The 22954-nt window shown below is 40.9% G+C and overlaps 1 protein-coding gene across 1 annotated transcript; it reads left to right on the top strand.

The window, feature by feature from the left end:
• The first annotated feature begins 935 nt into the window (after nt 1-935).
• ACSL5 (acyl-CoA synthetase long chain family member 5) lies at nt 936-21781 on the top strand. Its single transcript, XM_063163194.1, has 21 exons — nt 936-1092; nt 10210-10395; nt 10931-11039; nt 11698-11762; nt 11842-11943; nt 12254-12353; nt 13513-13691; nt 14331-14363; nt 14565-14616; nt 15159-15232; nt 15676-15753; nt 15967-16101; nt 16575-16709; nt 16784-16879; nt 17393-17465; nt 18231-18319; nt 18400-18516; nt 18958-19101; nt 20022-20123; nt 20491-20562; nt 20959-21781. Exons 2-21 carry the CDS (start codon nt 10240-10242, stop codon nt 21097-21099), a joined length of 2052 nt encoding a protein of 683 aa, XP_063019264.1. The 5' UTR covers nt 936-1092; nt 10210-10239; the 3' UTR covers nt 21100-21781.
• Nucleotides 21782-22954: the final 1173 nt, after the last annotated feature.

Below are 22954 nucleotides of genomic sequence, written 5' to 3'. Positions count from 1 at the left end.
GCTGTTCCCCTGTCTCCTCCACACTGAACAAACCAAGTGCTCTCAGCAGCTCCTCATATGGCTTCCCCTCAAAGCCCTTCACCATCTCTGTTACCCTCCTTTGGATGCTCTCTAAGTGAGTGCTGAAAGGACTTTGCTATTTATCTCTTGGATCATGTGCAGAAAATGTCTTCCACAGATCATATCCACAGCTTTTGGAAGCAAAGCCAGGAGGTTCCAACTGCTATCCCAGCCTTCATACCTCACCCCACAACAAGCACTTGGCTTTCTCACACAGCCTTAAGCACAGGTGCTCTCTTATTCCCATTTCAGATAGAGAGGAAGGCAAAAAAACCCAAACCAAAACCACAGCTGTTTAAATCAACACAAAAAATCTCTCACAAAACAGGCTTGGCCTACTTGGCAGTTGAGCAAATGCACTGACCTCTGCACAGTGTCAAAAGGGAAGGGGCACCATGGTGAGATAACCAGCCCCCATACATCCCAAAGGGGCTGGGAGCCCTGACCCCAAAGGAGTGGCTACTTCACAGACCCCTGGAGCTGCAAGGGAAACCCATGCCTCAAGCTGGACATGTTATGGACAGGACTCTGCACAAAGCATCTGGTGAAAAACACTGGAATATGTTTGCTTGCTCAAAGTGCAATCTAAGAGGCTCCTTTTCTCAGTGAAGCAAGACTTCTTCAGTGCCCCTGCACACCTGGAGTAAATGAGAGCCCAATGAAAAGCCCAGGGCTGCAGCTTTCACAGGGCTGGGGTTAGTTTTCACAATGCACTGCTCTCTTCTAACACTCTTGTGCAAGACTTGTATGTTTAACAATTCTAACCAGCCAAAATTGCTCTTTATATTTGATCAGGAATAATTTTTTTTCTTACCTTTGAACCTGTTGCAAAGCAGGTTCAAAGGTTACCTGGGTGCAGTGTCGCCTGTTTATTAAAGCCACACTCTGATGATTCGGGGCTTAGTCCTGCCACGGGAGCTGGGGAAGCACCACTGCAGCTGGGGAAGAACCAACCCTAAAACACCCCTTGGGACTTGTAAAGCAGCAAAGGAAGCAAGCTGTACCTCCACCCTCCTCCAGCACTGAAGGAAGGTAAGAAAATCCCTCCTAGTCAGAGCCTGTGTTTCCCAAGTCCTGGGCTTCCTGCTCCTGCAGGGAAATACTGCAAGTGGGATAATAACCCCAATTTGTTGCAATACCTGGATCCAATGCACCATTCTTATCACCCTGTGTGCTGTTAAAGGCAACAGCTGGATGTTATTAAAGAAGCAAGTCTGGGCTCAGGGTGGCATACAGGGAAATCACAGCTTGAATGAGAGCAGCCAGCTGAACACTCCCTGTTGCTATAGGCTGGCTGGAAGTAGAAACCTGTCTACAGTCCAGGCTGAAACCATTTTCTTATCAATTTGTTAGTTATGCCTATGTAAAGATACAGTGCACAAAGTAGCAGTGCCAGGCTCCCACTCACACTAATGTTTAAACTAGGTTCCAAAAATATAAGAATATTTGCTTTCACAGTTTCACAAGCAGTAAAAGGCTGCAATATGCTAGGTCATTTACATGCACAAGCTTATTGGCAACATTTAATACAACAGAATCTAGCTTAATCCCTAACTAGGAAGATAGAAGCTGGCTATAATGCCTTTTGGAATGGTTTAAAAGCCCCTATCATAGGGTATGGCACACCAGACTGTCGCCATTGCCTTGGTACAAATGCTTGTTCTAGCTACAGAGATGGAGCCTTCTCCAAGCTCTTGTTGTGTACAGAGAGGGTGGTGGAGACAAAGATCAACCTGAAATCAAGCTGCAAGCAAGAGAACTGGAAAAAATCATGCTGCTCTTCCAAGTCTTAAAGCAGCCCATCTCCTATCCCTACCTCCTTTCCTGAGGAACTCGCTTGTACTCTGAGAAGATAATTTCTATTTCAGTGCAGTTATTCTGCTTTACAAAGCCAGACACGGCCCTTGAAAAGCAGAACAGAGCGATAAAGAATTGTTGTGTTTATAGCATTAAGAAAACAAACTGGAATTTTAAAATAATTCAAATGAAGTGAGCTCACACCTCCCACAAACTCACAAAATTTAAATCTAAGTTTTGAAGGGACAACAGAGTAAATGGTAAATGAAGACAATGCTTTCCTTTCACTTATTTGCATCCTCTGCCATTTCCTATATATAGAAAGGTTATTTTGACATCTTTGGATAACAAAAGCTCATGTTTTGCTATGACCTTAAGGTTTGTTCCAAAAGCTCACCTGATTCATCCTCCATGCAAAACTTTTTTGGCAGTGACAACAGAAAGGAAACAACATGAACTCCCCATATGCATAAGCTACCTACTGCTCATCTTAAGTCACTAATGTGTATGATGTGTGCAGGTGTAAATTTTATATACATGCACAAAGAGAAGCAAAGGCTGAGATTCATAACTCTGCTTTGCTTTTTGACAGAAAATTTCTAGCAAAATAAGATCTGTGCCTTTCAAAAAGCTGGAGTTTATTCAAATAATTTATGAAAAATTAAAAGCCTCAATATTTGCATGTCGCTTGTTATGTGTAACTGGGGAAGAGTGTCATCTGTATTCTAATTTATGAGCATTGAACAGAAATGATCATTAAGGAGAAGCATTCCTATGTGCATCCTTTAATCCAATTTATGTGATACCCACTGAGCCCAGGCAATAGAGTGCAGCCTTATAGAGCTCTGGGTCACACCCTGGGCTCCTGGGAGGGCAGGTAGGACCATGCTGTGGGCATCTTCTCCCACCCTGCAGCAAAGTGAATGCACCTGAGATACCCAGCACTGCTGTCCAACAGCTGACCAGTGTCAGGGCAAACTCACTGCTTCTTCTCTTGCTCCTGGAAAAACAACAGCCCGAGGCCAGATATCAGAAGGGGGAAAATGCTAAGAGAGGCACACAGAGTGGGTGCTAATGGACCTGGCTGGGCTGGGAGCCTGGCCTTGTCTCCTTTCTATAAGCACAAATGCCCCCTGACAGGCACTACTCAAGCTGAAGCTCATAGCCTCTCTGAAATGCCGCAGGAAGACGTCTGGGAAGGAAAAGCCAAAGGCAGAGGAGTTTCATGAAGAAAAAGCTATTTCTTTTTATGCTCAGCTTACAGGAAAATCAGTGAATCAACCCTCAGTTTCCCTAAAAGATACCTAGGTGGCTAAATAATGCCATAACTATATGAAAGTTAGCTCTACCTGAATAGCATAAAGATTACAGCAGCAATAAAAATATAATTGCAATTAGTAGGGGCTACGTGTTTTAGCAAGCCAAGGTCCAGTACAGGTTTTATTTTGGATACAAGTACATGCTGTGTTAATTCCATCTCAGCTTTACAGTTTGGCTAGCTAAGCAGATTATTCTGAAATCATGCAGCATAGGAAAACTGTCAGATGGGGAAACTCCTAAGTGGAGAAAACAATTCTAAAATCTGAGGTTAAGTCAATAGAGAGATAGGTGAAGTTGCTGTCTTCCCATCCCTCCAAACCTACTGTGAAATTCCAGTTATAGTATACAAGCATTGAAGAGAAAAAGGGAAACTGCAACAGCTATAAACTTATACATAAAGAAATAAAACTGTGAAATAATTTTTAAAAATCCATGTCACAGCAGAAACAAAACTGAAGCTTGAAACAGGATTCATTGTTACCTGGTACAAATAATTGCACCTATGTATGTCTATAACAGAACAGAAAGAACTAGCTAGCTTTTTGGGAAAAAATAAAAAAAAAAGGAAAAAACCCAACAGCAGCAACAAGAAAACTAACATCAAAACCAAGTAAAACAAAACCATCAGCAGCAATCCAGCCCACCAGCAAGTCCATTGCAGCAGTATATGAGAGATGCTGTAGTCAAAACATTGACTACAAAGCTTTGCTCACCATAACATACATGCAGCTACAGAGAGAAAATTGCTATTGTTGAGAATACAGCTTTATACATAGAAAACATAATAGCAAACAGCTTAGAAAGAATAAACTATAAATACAATTTTAAAATGTTTTGGTTTACTTTTCATTTAGATCTACTTCAAGCTGTTTTCATTAACAAACAAAAAAGCTCAATTACTTCCTCTTGTGTGGGTGGATTGTTGGGGTTTTTTTTGGTTTATTTTTTTTAATCACTCCAGTTTCCCCATGCAAGTTCCTCCCTTAAAGCTCCCCTCCCAAAAGTGCCCAAATTGATTACTAATGTGCTTCTCTTCTTGCTGATTTATTTAAACTGGGGACAAGAAAGTGGCTGTAGTTTTTGACATGAGTGTTAAAAGTGGTGTTGGTTTTGTACTGTGCTACTGAGGTTCCCTTTTACTTAAGAAGAGGTTGATTTCCAACCCTATATTCAAAATGGAAGGTGCCTTTACTCACTAGTTCTCATCTCTATACATGCTCTGCCAGATTTTCCATGTAAGTAATGAAGTTTTACTGTATTTGTTTTATTGCTCATGAGTTTGCTGGTTGTTACTCACATGGGCTTTAGTAAATCCAATGTACAAGTGCAGTGATTAGATGCAGGGTTCAAGATAATGAGTTTTTCAGAAGCCTCCTAGGAAGTCTCTGGTAGTGTGCTATCAGTTAAATGTGGACCTTGGGCTGAGTTAAGTTCAGATATGTGTTTGTTCTTTGCTCTTCATAATTGAAGTGCTGTGATAATATGAAGTAATGGACATTAATAGCTAGAAACTTCAAGTGCTACCTTTTCTCTGTGTGGCTGAGGTGCCTAGTGATAATATTCTAATTTTCTTAGCAGTTCTATGTGAATTTTCAAGTCGAGGTTTAGTCCTTGCTCTTAAAACCATGCCCTATCACTAGAGAAAACTTCCTATTAATATAGTTTTGATGCATTAATGCACTTTTTTTGAGGCACTTGCATTTTTGCAAGAAGTGAACCTGTATTATCCAATAGGATAAACAGTAACAGAATCACAGAATCACAGAATTTCTAGGTTGGAAGAGACCTTTTAGATCACTGAGTCCAACCCATGTTCTAACACCTCAACTAGATCATGGCACCAAGTGCCACATCCAGCCTTTTTTTAAACACATCGAGGGATGGTGACTCCACCACCTCCCTGGGTAGATGATTCCAGTATTTGACCACTCTTTCTGTGAAAAATTTCGTCCTTAATTCTAGCCTGCTATACTGACTGTATTTTAAATTCTTTAAAGCTTCAAAGGGCCAATTGTGCATGTTTCTGAGTAGTTAGTTTCAAAGAGAAAATCTGTTATAAAGACTATATGAAATATTGGCTTTTCAATTTATCTGAGAAAATAACTTTTAGTACTAAGTAGTGTCATGATGTTGTTGCCCTCCTGATGGAGAGACACAGTAATATCCAGCACAGTAAAATTCCTTATTTTAAAAAAATGGTCTTTCTATTTGAACATACTGAAAGCTTGAATTCAATTGATTTCATCAGCAAGGCTCAGAAACCACAGCACTCTGCTTCCTGAAAGTTACTGAGGCCTCAGACCTTCCCACCCTCTAGCAGGGTGTTTCTCAGCTAAGATCAAAAGGTGCTTGAACTGTTTGGCTCCGACTCTCTGAAGAGGTACTCTAAAAGCAAAGCCTCACTGAAGCATATCCTGGGCTTAACACAGGTTACTGAGCATTTTGCTTTGTTTTTTGCATGGTTCTGCTCAGAAATCACTGCTGAGCTTTTGTGCTTTAACTTCCCTCTGGATGCTCTAAGTTAGATGTTCCTAAACCCTGTGGAACACAAGACTCCAGCTGCATCAAGGAGCAATATGCAATGCAAAGTTTCCAAGGAGTAAGAACTGGCAAAGTGTCTCAGGTCTGCAGGACGACACCAGGCAAGAGCTGCACTGTGCAAGCAGATGGAAAGAGTGAGTTGCTGATGGTTAAGTAACTAATTAGTGTAGGTGGCTGTACTCCACTTTTCCTGCTTGTAAACAGTCAGTGTTGCCTTGCTAATGATGAGAAAAAAGATGTCATGATCATGCCAAAAGCTTAGGCAAACTTGATGCAAAGTACAGAACTGCAGAAGACATTCTCCCAGGCAGGGCAGACTGTTGCTTCCAAAACTGTGCAAGTATCAGAGGGTGCTTTGTTGTCCACAATGCCTTGCAATGGAGATGACACTGATTTTTCTTCATATTTATGTAATCAAAAGTACAAAGATCAGCCACTTTCCAGTGGAGAGAATCTCACGTGGAGAGCATAGAGAATAACTTTAATTCTTTTAGGTAATGAAGGAATAGCTGTAAAGGGGGAGGTACAGTAGAAATGAGAATGTGTACTCCTGAACTCAAGGCTGTAAATGCTATCCCTGTAATCTCTTCTGATAAAAATGAAGCCTTTGACTCTGGAGCTTAGTGCATCTTATCCCTGACCATTGATCAGGGCAGACAACCTAAGTACACTTTCAACTGTCCAGCATCTTATTGCACAAGAAGCTTAACAGGTGGCTTGAGACATCCTCTTCATTTTGTGTCCCTGGGAGCTGAGCCCTCAGAACTCCGGGTTTTCAGACACTTCACCTCTGACCCCTCTGAAGTTTAGAAAGGCAACTGGTGCTCAGACTTACCCTGCAGTGGAAGTGGGTGTCTGTCCAAAATGCTCTGGTTTTTTCTTGTTCTGCACTGTTTTCACTAAATTGATGTAGATCAGGTATTATGTATGCACAGGGCACTTGGATTTGTGGGATGAAGTCTGGTTGTAGCTGTTCCATAGCACAGATTTAGGCTGCAGCTGTTCTCTCACTATGGACAGGAAGGTCTATCAAGTACAGATCCCTGTCCTCTCTCTGGCTTTTCTGTTTTGATGGCAGCAGGATTAAATGGCATTTGGATGATGCCAGAGGTGATAAATTAGCAGCTACTTGGACTGACAAATAGTTACAGTAAAAGCTCTAGGCATAGGAAACAACTGTCCTAATTGTGGGATTGAGACAAATTTGCTGACAATCTCTTGCCACAGCCTGAGTAACACACCCTATGTGCTTTGACTGAAGAGACTAAAGCCCTTTTTTGGAAATGTTGTTGGAAAGTAAAAGAAAACATGGTCACTATTCTATTAATAAAGTAAGGGTGTTGAAAATAATTTTTCAGATATGAAAAACATTGCTTTGTATTACTTAGATCTGTGTTTTTGTGCATCGATGGGGTTTTTTATGCAGCACTAACCTCTCTACCTTCAAAGGGTATATATGCAAAGTCCTGCATATGTAGTCTCAGTCAGGGCTGTAAGTGGGCTAATGAAGACTAAAAGTTACTGAAAACACCCACCAAACCCTAGAAGCTAATGAGCATATAATACTTCCCATACCTTAAAGAAACTTGTCACCAGGTCTTTCTTTAAATTAAAAATTCATTCAAATATAATTGAAAATCATCCTTGACTGGGTATGCTGGGAGGGCTACAATGGGATTAAACTACTGCCACATGTTTCCCTCTTTCTTTTTATGCAAAAGGTTTGTGGAATCAATTCAGAAACTGAAGGCAAAAGTTTTGCTGTATTAAATGATCATTTCTTGATTAGGTGTTCTCTCTGGACTTTGAGTTCTTTGCTCCAAGCAAAAAAATCATATCCTTCAGGGTTTGATGTTCAGTCCTCTTACATGTCCTGGTACAAAGTACTTTGCATGTGAGTCAGTGAGAACAGGGAAATACGCGGATGGAAAAATTTTCAGTGACTTGTCTACTGCTGCATGGAGCATTTGGGGTTACTGGGTTCTCTGATCCTTATCACAAAAAGGTCAGAAAAGTGTCTTCTGTAAATTTTCTGTAAGTCCATGTAACAGACAGTAGCTATTTGTGACAACTGCTCTGGTCTGTCTGACCTAGTCAGACAGTGTTAATGGTAAGCCATATAAATAAGTTTAAGAAGAGGACTTGGTGCCATAAATAAGATAGTTTTGTTTCTTGCCTCTAGCATGATACTTTAAAAACAACCTATCATTCATGGTTTTTGGGAAATTGTCTTAAAGTACTATTAAAATAAGCAGATGAGAGCACACTTTAGCCAATAAAACTGGTCCAGCTGTACAGGCCTGTGGTCTCTCTGGTTACTGCATATAGCTCTATTCTCTCACTGCCGATTAAAAAATGACCAGGGAAGAGTCATGTGAAATGCAGTAAGTAAGAACTACTTTGTCAGTCTAGAAAGCTTCCAACATACAAATGGTGCAAATGTGATTTGCTCTGTCATTTGGATTTAGTAGTGGGCTCTGAGCTAAAGGAATAAAGTTTGTATATTCCACCTTTCATGATGGAGAATGGAGATGCCTCTATCTAGCTGCCTCAGTGCTCATGCTATGAAAAAGTGTCGGGCTCATGTTAGTGAAAGAGGAAATATAAACCACAAACCATATGCAGTTTAATCACTGCAGAAAGCTGCTTGCTAACTGCTCCATTAATGGTCCAGATATATATAGTGTCAAGAGCAGCTGATTACCAAATTCACTTAATTAAAAATCTTCAGTTTTCCAAACCAAGCAGTGCTAAACCTAAACTGATAAGTAGCTTTGTCCTGAATGTAAACTTGATCAGCAGACCTGGATTTAGGGTCTGTTTTTCTTTTTTTTTTTTTTTAATCCAGGCTCAATTGATAAAGGTCCAAAGGGAGATGGGTGATATGCTGTGATACAAACAGGTTTGTGCTCCCACAGGATCAATATGCCCAGGGACTGGAATTGTCTATCAGTAGAGAGTCCCAAGGGCAGTTCCTGCCTTTCAGGCTGTAGCACAATCTTTTTGGACTCTCAGTACATGAAGCCAAGGTCAGGAGTTTGAAGGACACGTGGCAACTAAGGTTTAGAGTAGGAAAGAGGACTAGGGAGTTGGTATTTCTCAGATATGTATGTGATGTGCATCTGGCAGCTTGGACTAGCTGAAAAGCCTCTGAGGTACCCTTTCTTATCCACATGCAGGGCAGGCAAAGCATGCCTTTTTTACCAGAGAACACACCAGGATTGCTGATTAACCCTGCCACTGGGAACTACAAAACTGTAAAACAGATAATCTACACTGGCACTGGAAACTACAAAACTGTAAAACGGGTAATCTAAATGAGCACTCTGGGCTCAGACACCCAAATTCTGACTTCAGGTCCTGTCTGAACTTACTATTGGTTTGTAAAATACCTTCAACTTCATTGGAATTATAGTTAAAGGGTAACTGGAACTCATTGCATCAGGACTCTTGGTATTCTTGTACAGGGATTTAGTTGATAGCTGACATGTTATCTACTGATGGGGTTCCTTTGATTCTGTATGAAGGAGTTTGAAAGAGTGTTGTTATTCATCTTGCAAAGTGTGAGGTGGTGTGTCCTGCATAGATATTTAGACACTAGCAAATACAAGTTGCTGAGATCTGAGCTGATTCAGATAGAAAGCAGTCTTGGCAATTTAATCTTAAAACATGTCAGAACATTCTGGAGATAAAATTGCTTGTTTCTAAGGAAGAAAGCTCAGGTCTCTGTGACTCATAAAAAGCATCTGCATTCTCAGATTTTGCTTCCCTGTCCTTGATGGAAGATACCCTGGAGAATGCAAGCAGCAGAATTGTTTCTGTATTTCCCAGTTAGACTTCCATTGCCCACATTGACATCCAGGTCACCGCTTCCTAATGGAAAGCAACTTTCACAGTTTTGATTTGTGCTGGTTTTTTTTGGCTGACCACACTGTCACTCTCTGCAATATTTGTCTGGCATGACCTGTAAAAGCAGCTGAGAGTGAATATATTGTTTGTCCTGCAGTCATATATGTAGGTATATGAAATATGTAATTTATCAATACCCTTCCTATTTTAGCAAAACCATTTCCTATTGAACACTAACAATATTGAGAAATTTTCTTACTTCCACAATTCACGTCACTGAACCATAGCCATTTCTTAGTTATACTTGGGGAGACAGATTTGGGAAATTATATACTGGCTTTCTTCAGGCATATTTTTTTACTTAAGGATGGAAAGAATCTGTTCCTTGTCTGACTTCATCAGGCTTCAGCTTTCTGTGGAGGTGGATGCAGTATAGATTAAGATTTATGGGGACAGGTGACTTAAGATCTCTTAAGAGGCTTAAAACATTGCATAAGTGTGCTTCACTATTGTACCAGGGCTCTCCAGGGGCAAACTGCTGAAATGATTTGCAGTATTGTTTAACAAGCTACTTAAGTAACCATAGCTCATAGGTAATTAAAGCTTCTAACTCAAGTCTACTAAACCTCCTATTTGTTTCAGGTTCAGCTCTGGCTCCACTGATCCAGTACAATGATCTGGATACTTCAAGTGTTGTTCTCACCGCTCCCAACACCAGCACTGATCAGTCTCATTGCATTTGGAGCTGTCATCTTCCTGTGGGTGATAAGCAGGCCAAAACCCCTCTTACCTCCTGTTGACTTGAACAAGCAGTCGATAGGAATTGAGGTAATGCTTTCTCTGCTTGTGGGCATGGTCTGTTTAGGAGCTTCATTACTGATCCATTCTGACTCTGGGTGTCAGTGGAAGCTCTCCTGTCCTATGGCACAGCCTTCTCTCCCAGGTGTACAACTCAAAAGCACAGTGGGGAGATGGGAAATCTTAAGATGCTAAGATGAGAAACAGCAGCTTGTTCCAACCAGAGTTGGGTGGAATTTTTACCAGATGGCTTTGGCTGTCACTGACTTTCCTGTATTTTCAATGCACTGCATCAGCTTTGAAACTGGTGCTAGACTTCATGTAATAAGGGAAGTGGTAGCACTCAGTCAAGGCCTCTCAATAACCTGTAACTCAACATTAAGCTGGGCCATCTAGAAAATCACTCTGCATGTGACTGAGTAGATCAAAATCAGGAAGGGAAAAAGATTTCCCTAACAATACAATGCTAGTGAAATGCTTTAAATGGGACTGATGAGAGAATGGCTGAGGAACAAACGATATTTTATCTGGTCTGCATTGTTTCATAACCATGCTCTGTTCCTAGGGAGGAGCCAGAAGAGCTGCACTCTTGACAGATAATAACCTGCTTTCTTATTACTTTGAAGATGCTAAAACCCTGTATGAAGTTTTCCAGAGAGGAGTGAGTATTTCTGGTAAGCTTTGCATCTGGTAGTTAGTACTTGTCTATCACAAATAAAATTTTTCCAAGATCCTTTTCCTTGTGTCTTGGCTGTGGTAATAATGCAGGCTAGCAACAGCTCTTGTAACCTTCTGTGGGGTGGAGAGACAAGTGACCATATTTCTCCCTGTCCCAATTTAGTACTAGTCTTATTTGGGAGACTGGGCAGGAACAAATCCCGGAAGCTGAAGATGGTAGAGTTCAGTCAAGAGTCAGCAGATACAGAGCATCAGAGGAACTGGGGGGGAAACACCTCTCCTTTGTCTTGTGATGTGAGTTTTCCTGTGAAATTACTGCCTGTTTGCAACAGATATGAACTTGTGCATGTCACTTCACAAGTCCTATGCATGGAAATGTGTGATGGTTTGCAAGGTGCTTCAACCTCACATGGGTTGTGCAATCAAACAAATATCACCAGATCTTAGAAGTATTGCTTGTAAGGACAAAGTTAAAGTCTTACAACCTTGGTTTGGGCAAAGTGCTTAACTGTGGACACTGACCTGCTCTCCATGCAGTTGCCTGAATGCCTGACAGCAAACATTTCCCACTTCAAGTGTTTAGTGTTATGCACTTTAGTGTTATGCAACTCCAGCACTGAGCTTTGAAACTGCTTTTCTGAACTCTTTCATTAGGAAATGGTGACTGTCTAGGCTACAGGAAACCCAAGCAACCTTATCAGTGGCTGACATATAAACAGGTGAGTATTGTATATGACAGATGAATTAATTTGGGATTCTGCCTTGAAACACTAAAGTGGGGGAATAACTATCTTGCAGGTTTCAGACAGAACTAAATACCTGGGATCAGGACTTCTGCAAAAAGGATGTCAACCATCCTCAAGCCAGTATATTGGCATTTTTGCTCAGAATAGGCCAGAGGTAAGCAACAAATTGTGTATTCTTTCCTAACTATTCTGACACCTTGGGATGAGAGTGGACTCTGTATTTAAACAGCTTCAGGCCACATCAGGAATCATTTTTTCCTTCCCAATTCCCTTTTTACTGACTGAGCACATACCATGCCAAGCATGTAATACAATGACCTCTCACAACTCTTACTCTCATGGATGTGCTCCTTCCATACCCCCCACTCCCACGTACATGGGCTTGTCAAGCTGTATGGAGTCTGTAGGCAATCCTGTCTTGAGGGCTCCTAGTTTTCATTAGTTGTGCTGTTTTCTCTTTTCAGTGGATCATTTCAGAATATGCCTGCTACACCTACTCAATGGTTGCTGTTCCACTCTATGACACTCTGGGACCAGAGGCCATTGTATATATTGTTAACAAAGGTAAATATTGACTTGCACTCTTTCATAAGGATTTTTCTAAGAAACTTTTTTTTTGGGAGGGCTAAGTTCAAGGGAATTTGCAAAAATCAGAGTAGTTTCAACCTTACTGCTCTTACAGACACTTAGTGAAGCTACTTTGCAGAGCACATGATTCAATGCCTACAAGAATCCAGGGGGCTTTCTATGTCTCCTAGTGTCTTGATTGCAAGACCACTGAAGGATCTGCTAGATCCTGTGGATCATTCTGCAATCAGTGCTCAACTATTTGCTACTTGAGATTTTGCAATCTTGAACTCCCACACTGCCAGACAATCAGACAATGCAGACAGACTTGCATGTAAATTAAGACCAGATTTATATGTCTGTCTGTATATGTCTGTAGGATGAAAAGAGTGGAGGAGGGAAGGGTAAAGATTTGCCTAAATCTGTTTAATCTATCTAGTTATTGCACGTTCTACAGAAACAACATCTAGCAGGCCAACATGGAATAAGCTGGCAAGGAAGTTAAAAAAATCTTCAGACTTTCTTCCCCCTGTCTTAGGAGACATATGGGGGAATAAATATCCACTGTTGTTACAGTGATCTGGTATCCATCCCAAAAATAGGATTTGCCAAGCAAAACCCCTTCAAGAGTTATGGTGATGAATCTTGGAAACAGGTGTTGTTTTGGGATTGATTACACAGCTGTAATTTACCAATCTAACTGGGAACTGGCAGGCTCAGGCAAATCCAGTTCCTCTGCTGACTTAAAGGAAAAGGCTTTTGTAACTGCATCTACAGGGAAGCTGAAGTATTAACTCACTATTTTTAGCTACCTCTTTCAATTGGGCCTTAATTTCTTTTGATTTAAGGAAGATGGCAAAACCTAAACAATATCATGGCAATACCAAAAGTTTCAATGCCCATCTTGATTATGAGCAATGATATTTCTTTCCAGCTCTTCAGCATTTGCCTCATTTTATATTGCCAGAACATCAGGTTTGCCCAATCAGTTGAGTATGGTAGGAGGAATTTTCTCAGCACTGTAAGCCAGCCACTGAATCCATATGAACAAATGCAAATGGCACCAAAACAATGTTATGCTCTAAAATTATATGCTGCTGAGCTGTCACTGGCCTCATGTCTTCTAAACAGACTTCTGATAATTTCTTTTCTGTAGCTGACATAAGCGTGGTGATCTGTGACACGCCTGCAAAGGCAGAGGTCTTGCTTAAGAACTGTGAGGACAAAAAGACCCCATGTCTGAAGATTATTGTTCTCATGGATCTCTTTGATAAAGAGCTCAAGGACAGAGGAGCTAAAGTGGGAGTTGAAATTCTGTCACTGCAGGAGGTTGAGGTAGGTGGATAAAGGCTTCTGTAATACTTTGCCAGCTTAAACATCCTGATCTTCTGTGGCAGCAATGACACTTTAATGTAAGCATTACCCAGTTGTCGTGCCTGTACCTGACATCTTAATGAGCAGTCATTTTGAAACTTGATATCTTTAGCTAAACAGAGTTGCAGAGTTGAAACAGTTGACTAAAGTTGTGCCCATGTGCTGTGAACAGCCAAGACTTGCTTAGCTTAATTTGTGATCCTGTTGTAACAGGATTTATTTGGCTTCTAAGCTGGCAGTTGAATCTAATTGGAACTGTAAGTGCAAATTACTGGCTGCTTAGACATCCCAATACGAGGCTTAAGCTTGCATACATCTAAAGAGATGTGGCCTACCTCAAATAAAAGGAAACCTCTCCACTCAGGACTTCCAAATTCCTAAAGAAGTTCTGGTCACTTTCCACACATTCACATGTGTCCTTTCCACACTTGCAGCAGACAGTTTTTCAGAGTTATGTGTATTCGATTCAGGGAGAGGTTTCTGTTTGAATGAGACAGAGTATCAAGAGGAAACGTAGTAAAACAGGTGTTGCCTTTGAAATGCAATTACCTATTCACCTATTGTGCACATCTCTTAAGCTGTGTTTTTTCTCTAACACAGGAGCTGGGAAGAAACAACATCAGAGATCCAGTTGTAAGTATCTCTATGATAATATCAGCTATAGACTTGTAAAACTTGTCTCTGGAAAGACCTCTTGCTATGCTGCTAGTAGAGGAGGTTGCCAGATTTTTTTTGTGAACCAGAATTCCTGATTTGTCACAGTTAGGAATTGTATGTAGTTACAGATAACCATCATAATCCTCATGCTGACTTTATGTGGCTTTTTCTCTCTAGCCTCCTAAGCCTGAAGATCTTTCTGTTGTGTGTTTTACAAGTGGAACCACAGGTAAGAATTTATAGTGATGGTTCCTCACTGAAAGAGCCTCCCCATGCAGCTTCCCTGCACAAAAGTAAAGAAATCCTATGAACATGGAAGTAAACCAGTAAATTAGAGCAATGTCAAACTGCTCTTGCAGTTTTACTTGGGATACTGTCATTACAAGTGAAGTGCACTATGATAAAGCTTCTTAAATCTGGGGCAAGAAAAGCCAAATTCATGTTGGCTTTTACCCTATGAAAAATGCAGCCTTAATGTTCAAGAGATTGCTTGTTCAACTGTGTATTTTGGCCCACAGGGGCTAAAGCAAAAATCTTGTTTCAGCATTCTCTATGCTACTGCCAATTGCTCTGCTGTTTCAGTATCCATCTCCTTTATGTAACAGCCATAGCTGAAAGCACTCAAGATGAGGCATATTTGTAATCTCTCATGAGAATAATTGCTGGGACTGAGCCTAGTGCTGAGATAGTTCAAACTGAGCCAAACAAGACATGGGAACTGCCAGCAGAAGCAGTCAGAGCCACAGCTCACCTTGCTTGATCTCTCCAAAGGTAACCCTAAAGGAGCCATGCTGACACATCAGAATGTTGTTTCAAATGCTGCTGCCTTCCTTAGATGCACAGAGGTGAGCTACTCTCCAGGATATGTCCCTCAGTCCTGAAACCAGCTTTAATGTGGGCATTTTCTGTAAACCATTCATTCACTCCCAGAAACTGATGCTTTCCTAAGTGCCCCTTTTTCAATGAGACAATACTACTGCAAGAAACTTGGTTTGAATTGAACAAGAACTTGTATATAGAAGTTACTCTAGAATGAGTCAGTCCTAAATACCAAGAGTACTGAACTATCTACTTCAAGACTTGCCAAAACATTAAACTAATTTTGATTTAGTGTGGCTGAGTGACAGCAGCAAATCTTGAAGAGGTGATGGATGAGCCTGAGTTGCAGTCATTGGAAGTGTTTGTCTAAAAGTACTCAAACTGATCTCAATTTTATTTACTTTCTACTTAAAAGTAACTCAGGCAGGCACAGAAAATGCTAACCTACTTCTGCTTCCTTTCCCTCTAGAACACAATTGAGTGTACAAGTTCAGATGTTGTCATTTCCTATCTTCCTCTGGCTCACATGTTTGAGAGAGTTGTGCAGGTATGTACAGATATATGTATCTGAGCTTTTATAAACCAAATTATAGTAAAAGACATTAGCAATGTGTATGTCCTCAAAACCTATTCACACAATAACTCTCCTTATTTTGTAATAACTGGGCACTGGAAATCATGCTGCTTTTCATAGACTAATAATTATGGCTAGTGAAGGTAGGAATTCTGCTTGACTAAGGTTAGTCTGGTCAATTTTTAGACTGTGGTATACAGCTGTGGAGCAAAAGTAGGCTTCTTCCAAGGAGATATCAAGCTGCTAACAGATGACATGAAAACCTTGAAGCCAACGCTATTTCCAGTTGTACCAAGACTGCTCAACAGAGTCTATGACAAGGTATGTGAGCAATTTTAGCTGTGTTCTTTGTGTTCATATATCCAAACAAGCATACAAATACAAAATAGTAATTAATATGTCATAACATCATCACTAGTTAATTACCCCTTAGCAAGAGGAATTTTTTAGAATCCTTTCTGAGGAGATGGAAAGCATTCTGGGAGTATAAGAACAGCATATGCAGTCATGACTGGGCTACGTTTGTTACTGTTAAGAAATAAAAACTTTGTTTACTTTTGTAATGCAAATGAATCAAGTGCACAGCTAACAGGATCCCAGTTCCTCAAAGCTATGGCTGTAGTGTTTCAGCATTAACATGAATTAGTATTGCCTTTTGGGTCACCTCCTAGATACTGCAGTGGTGAAGACAGACCCTAGAACAGTGAAGTAAGATTTGGTGCCTCTTACCAAGGCAAGACTGAGATGTACAGATGTGAGTTAAACCCAAGAGTCACTACTCCTTTTCCTTGCAGATCCAGAGTGGTGCAAACACCCCAGTAAAGAAATTCCTGTTAAAATTTGCTGTGTTTATGAAGACAGCTGAAATAAAACAGGGCATCATTCGAAATGACAGCATTTGGGACAAGGTTGTCTTCAAAAAAATTCAGGTAAGTTATTCCAAGTGTAAGGGAGCTAAGCAAGGTAATATTGGAGGAGCTGATGACTTCTTTTTCACTTGTAGGAAACCATGGGTGGAAGAGTGCGTATCATGGTGACAGGTGCAGCCCCTATATCTCCCTCTGTCCTGACATTTCTTAGAGCAGCATTAGGCTGTCAGGTAAGCTGAGTTTTCTTTAAAAGTAAGCCTTGTTTGACTATGCACAAATGAGTGACCAATGATATAGCTGGAGTCCAGCTCAATGCTGTCAATTCTCAGGCATTTACAGACTGCTTCATCTGAGTTAACTGTAACAGGAAAAAAATTCTGCAGGGCTCACTTTAAACTACACTACCAAAAATACTAAGCTGTAGGCTTTAAGAAGAATAGAGCAGCAGAAATAGGAACATGCAGCACTCATAGTCAGGCAGCTGCCTCTGAGTTTTGTGGCTTATTCTGACAGTCAATGAGCTCCCAACATAGCACATTTGAGAACAGAAAATGAGGTGACCAAAGCAAAGTTTGAATAAGTGAACTTTAACATCTGGTCACACCAATAAGATCAAGATATCTTAAAAGCAAAGGTTGTTTTGGCTTCCTTCCTAAGAAAACTTGAGCACGGGCACAGTCAAAACGGAGGCCTTTCACACCAAGGACTTGATGTTCAAGGAATACTCATCCTTTCTCACACAGATCTTTGAAGGTTATGGCCAGACTGAATGCTCAGCTGGATCCACTTTCTCAATGCCTGGAGACTGGACAACAGGTATGGGAGCTGAGACTTGTGAAGTCTCCCAGAGCTGTCCACATAAAGGGGCACTCAAGCCTAGGTGCTGTAATGCTTTTAGTTTAATGAAAATTAAATCATGGGTACTCAAAGTGATTCTCGGTAGCAGCAGTCACCTGTCTGTTTAATAGGTACTAAAATTCTTGACTCAACCAGATGTAAAGACTCAACCCTGGTGTAAAGTGTCATAGATCAGTTTAGACTTTGTCCCAGAATATAGGAAAGGAATAGAGAGAGCTGAGCAAACTGGATAGAGACTTCCCAAATGGCCTTAAGAAACTAGCTTGGTCTCTTAAATTATATGTTTTACTTAAAAATATTAGACATGATACTTGACTATTTTCCTGAAGGACCTTGAAGATTTAGCTTTTATTTTAGCGATACTGGATATTCTAAATTCAGACTCAAGTCACCATCTTTGTGAACACAGTAATTGCAGAGCATAATGAGGATGAAATGCAAATGAATACCAGGATCTATGAGAGGGGGTCCTGAGGAGGCACGAGTGGTTCAGTGTTTCATGGCTGGTGTGGTAGATGACACCAATAGTGCTCTAAGCATCAAGACTTAGCTGCTATTTGTCCTACATTAACTGTCTGAAAATGGCATTGCAACAACTTGCTTGAACATTTGATGCCATACTCCTTTAAATAATGCTGGTTCATGTTAAAGCAGTGAACAAACCCAGTAAGTATCTACTATCATTGCAGCCTTTTTTGTTGGTTTTTTTTTCTTTTCTCTTAGGCCATGTTGGAGCCCCTCTGGCTTGTAATATCATAAAACTAGATGATGTGGAAGAAATGAGCTACTTCTCTTCTAACAATGAAGGCGAGGTAGGTACCATCTGCTGTGCATGTCAAGAAATACTGAAACACAAGACTTGGTGACTAACAGTGTTCTCTGCTTGCTATAGGTCTGCATTAAAGGACCAAATGTGTTCAAAGGTTATCTGAAAGACCCTGACAAGACAGCAGAAGCAATTGATAAAGATGGCTGGCTCCACACTGGAGACATAGGGAAGTGGTTGCCAGTGAGTAGCTGCTTAACACAAATCATCTCTTGCACGTGAATTCTTGTTATTCCACAGTATTCTCTAAAGATGGAATTCTAGGATAAAAGTTTCTACACAGTAGATTCACTAGGTAACTCCAGTCAAAGTTCCAAAGACCAGTTAGGTTACAGAATATCAAATAACAACTGCTAGGTCCATAGTTAAGACTATTCTTCACTGTAGAAATAATATAACAAGGTGTCTTGGTTTCTGTCAGAGGAGAATAAAGGAGCTGTTGAATCATGTCCTGAGCTAACTGGAGAAATTACACAAACCCTTCTCTCTGTAGAAAGCAAAGACCAGTATGTGGTTTCTAGACTAGTTCCAGATGTGCCTTTCATACAACTAAACAAAGCCTGTTTATATTCTCTTATATAAGAGAGTGACTTGAAACTAATGACCTCCACTTTTTACTTTTAGAATGGAACGCTGAAGATCATTGATAGGAAGAAGAATATATTTAAACTTGCACAAGGAGAATACATTGCTCCAGAGAAGATAGAAAATGTCTATATCAGAAGTGCTCCTGTAGCCCAGGTCTTTGTACATGGGGAAAGTCTGAGGGTAAGTGATGTTAGGAGTATCCTGCAAGATTTCCTTCCACAACAAGTTCTGGATGATCAGGGCACAAATGGATGCATGTACAAGAGTCCTTGAACAAAATCTGCTCCTAAGAGAGCTGTGTTTATAGGAAGATGTTCTCAGACCTACAGACTTGCCAAGTGAAAACTGGCATTGTTGCAAGCTGGGTAAAGGCTAATTACATACTTTTGTGGGATTAGCATGTCAGGTCACTTCTCTGCAGTTTAGATTCATAGAATAGTCCCCCCTGCAATAAGCAGGGACATCTTCAACTATATTAGATTGTTCAGAACCCCATTCAGCCTGACCTTGAATGTTTCTAGGCACTTGCCACCTCTCTGGGCAACCTCTGCCATTGTTTCACCACCCTCACACTTAAAAAAAAATTCCTTGTATTTAATATAAATTTACTATCTTATAGTTTAAAACCATTTCCTCTTGTCTTATTACCACAAGCCCTACTAAAAATTTGTCCTCATCTTTCTTGCAAGCTCCCTTTTAGTTTTGAAAGGCCACAAAAAAAGTCTTCCTGGAGCCTTCTCTTCTTCAGGCTGAGCAACCCCAATTCTCTCAGCAGAATTCTTTCTGCACAGCAGAAGTGTTTCTCCATTCCTTTGCCACAGAGGTGTTACCAATGCTAGCAGAGGCCAGTCTTCAGTCTGTAAACAGCCAAAAGTTATTGCTGGACCATTCAGCACATAGAACAAATTGTGTCAGTACTTCAATTACTGCTGTCACAACTCTCAGTGACTTGGAAATCCTTGTAGCTACCTTTGAAACTCTGAAAATGAATGGAAATGTAAATTTGACTTGTCATAGAAATACTGCCGGCAATCAAGCTCACAAAGACATTTAGTATGCCTTAGTTTGGTCTCAGCCTGACTATTTCCACTTGTTTTCAGTCTTTTCTAATAGGTATAGTGGTTCCTGATGCTGAGATGCTTCCAGAATTTGCAGCAAAACTGGGAGTCAAAGGTTCCTTTGAAGAGCTCTGCAAAAACCCTGTGAGTTGCATTGTGTTTAGTGGGTTAGAAACAGAATTTAATTCTAAGTCCAATCCTACATTGCTCTGAACTTGTTCTATTCACCTCTTTTCAGTAATTTGAACTGGCTTAATGCTGGGTGAGTCATGCAAGCAGCCTTCCAGCAAAAACTGGAACTCAGTATAGGTGCCTCTTGTTCCAAGGGCTATCACTGCTTCTTTTCCAGTGAGAGGAGAGGCATGACTCTGTAGTGGCCTTAATGTGAGAAATCTTGAATTTTGAAATATGTATTTTTGCCATCCTCAGTTGTCCCTGACTGGGCAAATGGTTATGGTTTTGAGCTGCAATGATAGTTTTACCCACTCTGCTTCTACTGTGTTTCTTCTAGGCAGTGAAGAAAGCTATTTTAGATGATATGATCCAACTGGGGAGACAGGCTGGCCTTAAATCCTTTGAACAAGTGAGTACTTTCAAATCCTGCTTGTCACTAACAGCTGTATTGCTGACACAGTGGCTGGGAAGTCTCCATTGGTGCTACTGCCTGTTCCAGGAGGGGCCCTGAGGCAGCTGCCCCTGACACCTGATGGAAGCAGTCAGTGAAACTTTGGCTGCCTGTCCCTATACCAGGAGACCAGGGGCTGTGAAGGGCAAGCATGGCAATTGCCAGGAGTTGGAGTGGAGGCTCACAACAGGCTGTAGGGGCTGTTCTGGAATTCCACCCTCTTGCTGTGTCGGCCAAAAAAAACAGTTCAGTTACTGGATCTCCTGGGACTGAATTTCTGCCCAAGGAAGCTGGAAAGAACTATTGTTTGTCTTCTAATGATGTGTCATGCACTAAATGGTTTTCTTTTAATAGGTTAAAGACCTGTACATCCACACAGAGTTGTTTTCTGTAGAAAATGGACTCTTGACGCCAACACTGAAGGCAAAGCGAGGAGACGTTGTTAAATTCTTCCAGAAGGAGATTGAGGCCCTCTATTCATCTACTCAGGAATAAATAGCCAGTTGAACTTAAACTGCATGGAGTAGCTAAATCTGTGACACTACATGGCCTGTGGTGAAGACAGGCTTGAGTGGAGGGGAACAGGAACTTAAATAAATTTAAGTTTGAAAAATGACTTGTGGATGAAGATGGCTGTAGTATAACTGACAACTTGCAGTGTTAACATCCTGTGGGACTGAGCATCAACTGTCTGGGCTAAGCCACAACTTTCATCTTTCTTGGACTGTGACTGAAATGCTGTAACATGCAAGAACCCTCAGCCTTTAAAAGACAGCTGTATGCACTTCTCACTGTCAAAAGCAAATCTTGTTTTCCTGCTGAAACTACAAACTCCACTGTGACCTGTTGTGGACTGATCTGCAATCAGACTGAACACAGTATGAATTCATGCTAACATCTGTTTAGCAAACACAGAACTGAATTTCCTGTTCCTAGCCCTGGACCACGTGGTACAAGTTGTTAATAATGAAAATGAGTAATTATTTGCAAAATACATTTGTCTACAGCAAATGTTCATTCTTTAGGAAGCACTGGATTAGTTTTTGCACATTTTCAAATGAAATGGCAGTGTTAAAGCCTATACACTTACGAATTTGAGCCTAATAAGTGTAAAACTTTAGCTGTCAATCCTAAGGTTATAGGATGTAATAAATTGAGACTGCACAATCAAATTAAAGCCTGTGTGAACTACTTGTGGCTCTGCTGCAACCACATTGTCAGCTGCCTGGCTCTGTATGGCTGCAGCTAGAACACAACTGCTGCAGAACATGTTCCCTATGCTGTCACTGGTCAGCCACAGCTCCAGACATGAGGCAGTAATGTAGTGTAGTCCAGGCTTGCTCCTGTAGTCTAGTTGCTCCTCTACCAACTTTGTTTTCCTTGTCTTCAGCTTAGGCTGAGGTGAAAGAATGAATTTACCACAGGAAATAAGGTGTGAGATTTTCTTCTGTTAAGCTCCTGCTTCAGAAAATGATTTAAGCAAGATGAAAACTTTCTTTTGTCTTCCATCAGTCTGCGCTGTCTCTGCTGAGAGCTCCTCCCTGTCCCTGCAGTAGTCAGCTCTAGTAGTTCAAAAGGCAGTGCTAACAAGGATGCAACATGGGGAAGGTGTATCTGCAGCTTTCCTAGGCCAATTCTCTTTGACTGTAGACAAAAATTGTTTTCCCTGTCTTGTTCAGACAGCTAGTAGTTTTTTCTCTCCCTCTTTAATGCTCTTGCTTAGCCATCCCAAAATGCAAGTAAGATTTATCAAAAGATCCCCGTCTTGCTGTTAGGCAGCTCTAGCTTTGACTAGTAAAAACAACTGCCCTAATTCTGTTTCTAGTCTGGGCCTAAAGACCTTGAAATCTTAGGGTAACCATTGTGTCACTTACTGTGCTTGTCAGAAATGTGAGGCTATAAAGGCATCCTTGAAACTGCATGTAACAATGCTGTTTATCTTTCCTATCCTTTCCTTAAAGCAATGTGACATGACATCAGTGGTGGCCTAATCTGTCTCCCCAGGGGAGACTGGGGAGGAAAATAAAAAGAAACAAGGAAGAAGAAATATATCCCAGAACTGGTTGAGGACACAAAAATGAGCAAGTTATTTGGTGAGAGTAAATCCAGTGCAACTGAGACCTGCAGAATCGAGGCTGAATCCTGTGATGCCCCCTGCTGCAGGGCCTGGAAAGTACTTCTGTTGATACAATAAAGTGATGCTTCCCTGAACAGATACGCTTGGAGGGCAAATGGCACTGCCTCAACAACATAATATATATAGCAATTCAAGTGTAAATTGGTTTTATATTGGTCTCTTGTGTGCCACTTCAGCCACATGAACTGATTTTCAAAACCTCTCAACCTGGCT

This window comes from Melospiza melodia, chromosome 9 (assembly GCF_035770615.1).
Source record: "Melospiza melodia melodia isolate bMelMel2 chromosome 9, bMelMel2.pri, whole genome shotgun sequence".
Lineage (NCBI taxonomy): Eukaryota > Metazoa > Chordata > Aves > Passeriformes > Passerellidae > Melospiza > Melospiza melodia.
Note: the sequence above shows the minus strand (reverse complement) of the source record. Positions and strands in the feature narration are given on the sequence as shown.

Excerpts from the sequence above, each read along its gene's own strand:
- ACSL5 (XM_063163194.1), top strand. The coding sequence starts at position 10,240 with ATGATCTGGATACTTCAAGTGTTGTTCTCACCGCTCCCAACACCAGCA. Across the intron at positions 11,763-11,841 it reads AGTGGCTGACATATAAACAG|GTTTCAGACAGAACTAAATA; the intron begins GTGAGTATTGTA and ends ACTATCTTGCAG. Across the intron at positions 19,102-20,021 it reads TACATGGGGAAAGTCTGAGG|TCTTTTCTAATAGGTATAGT; the intron begins GTAAGTGATGTT and ends ACTTGTTTTCAG.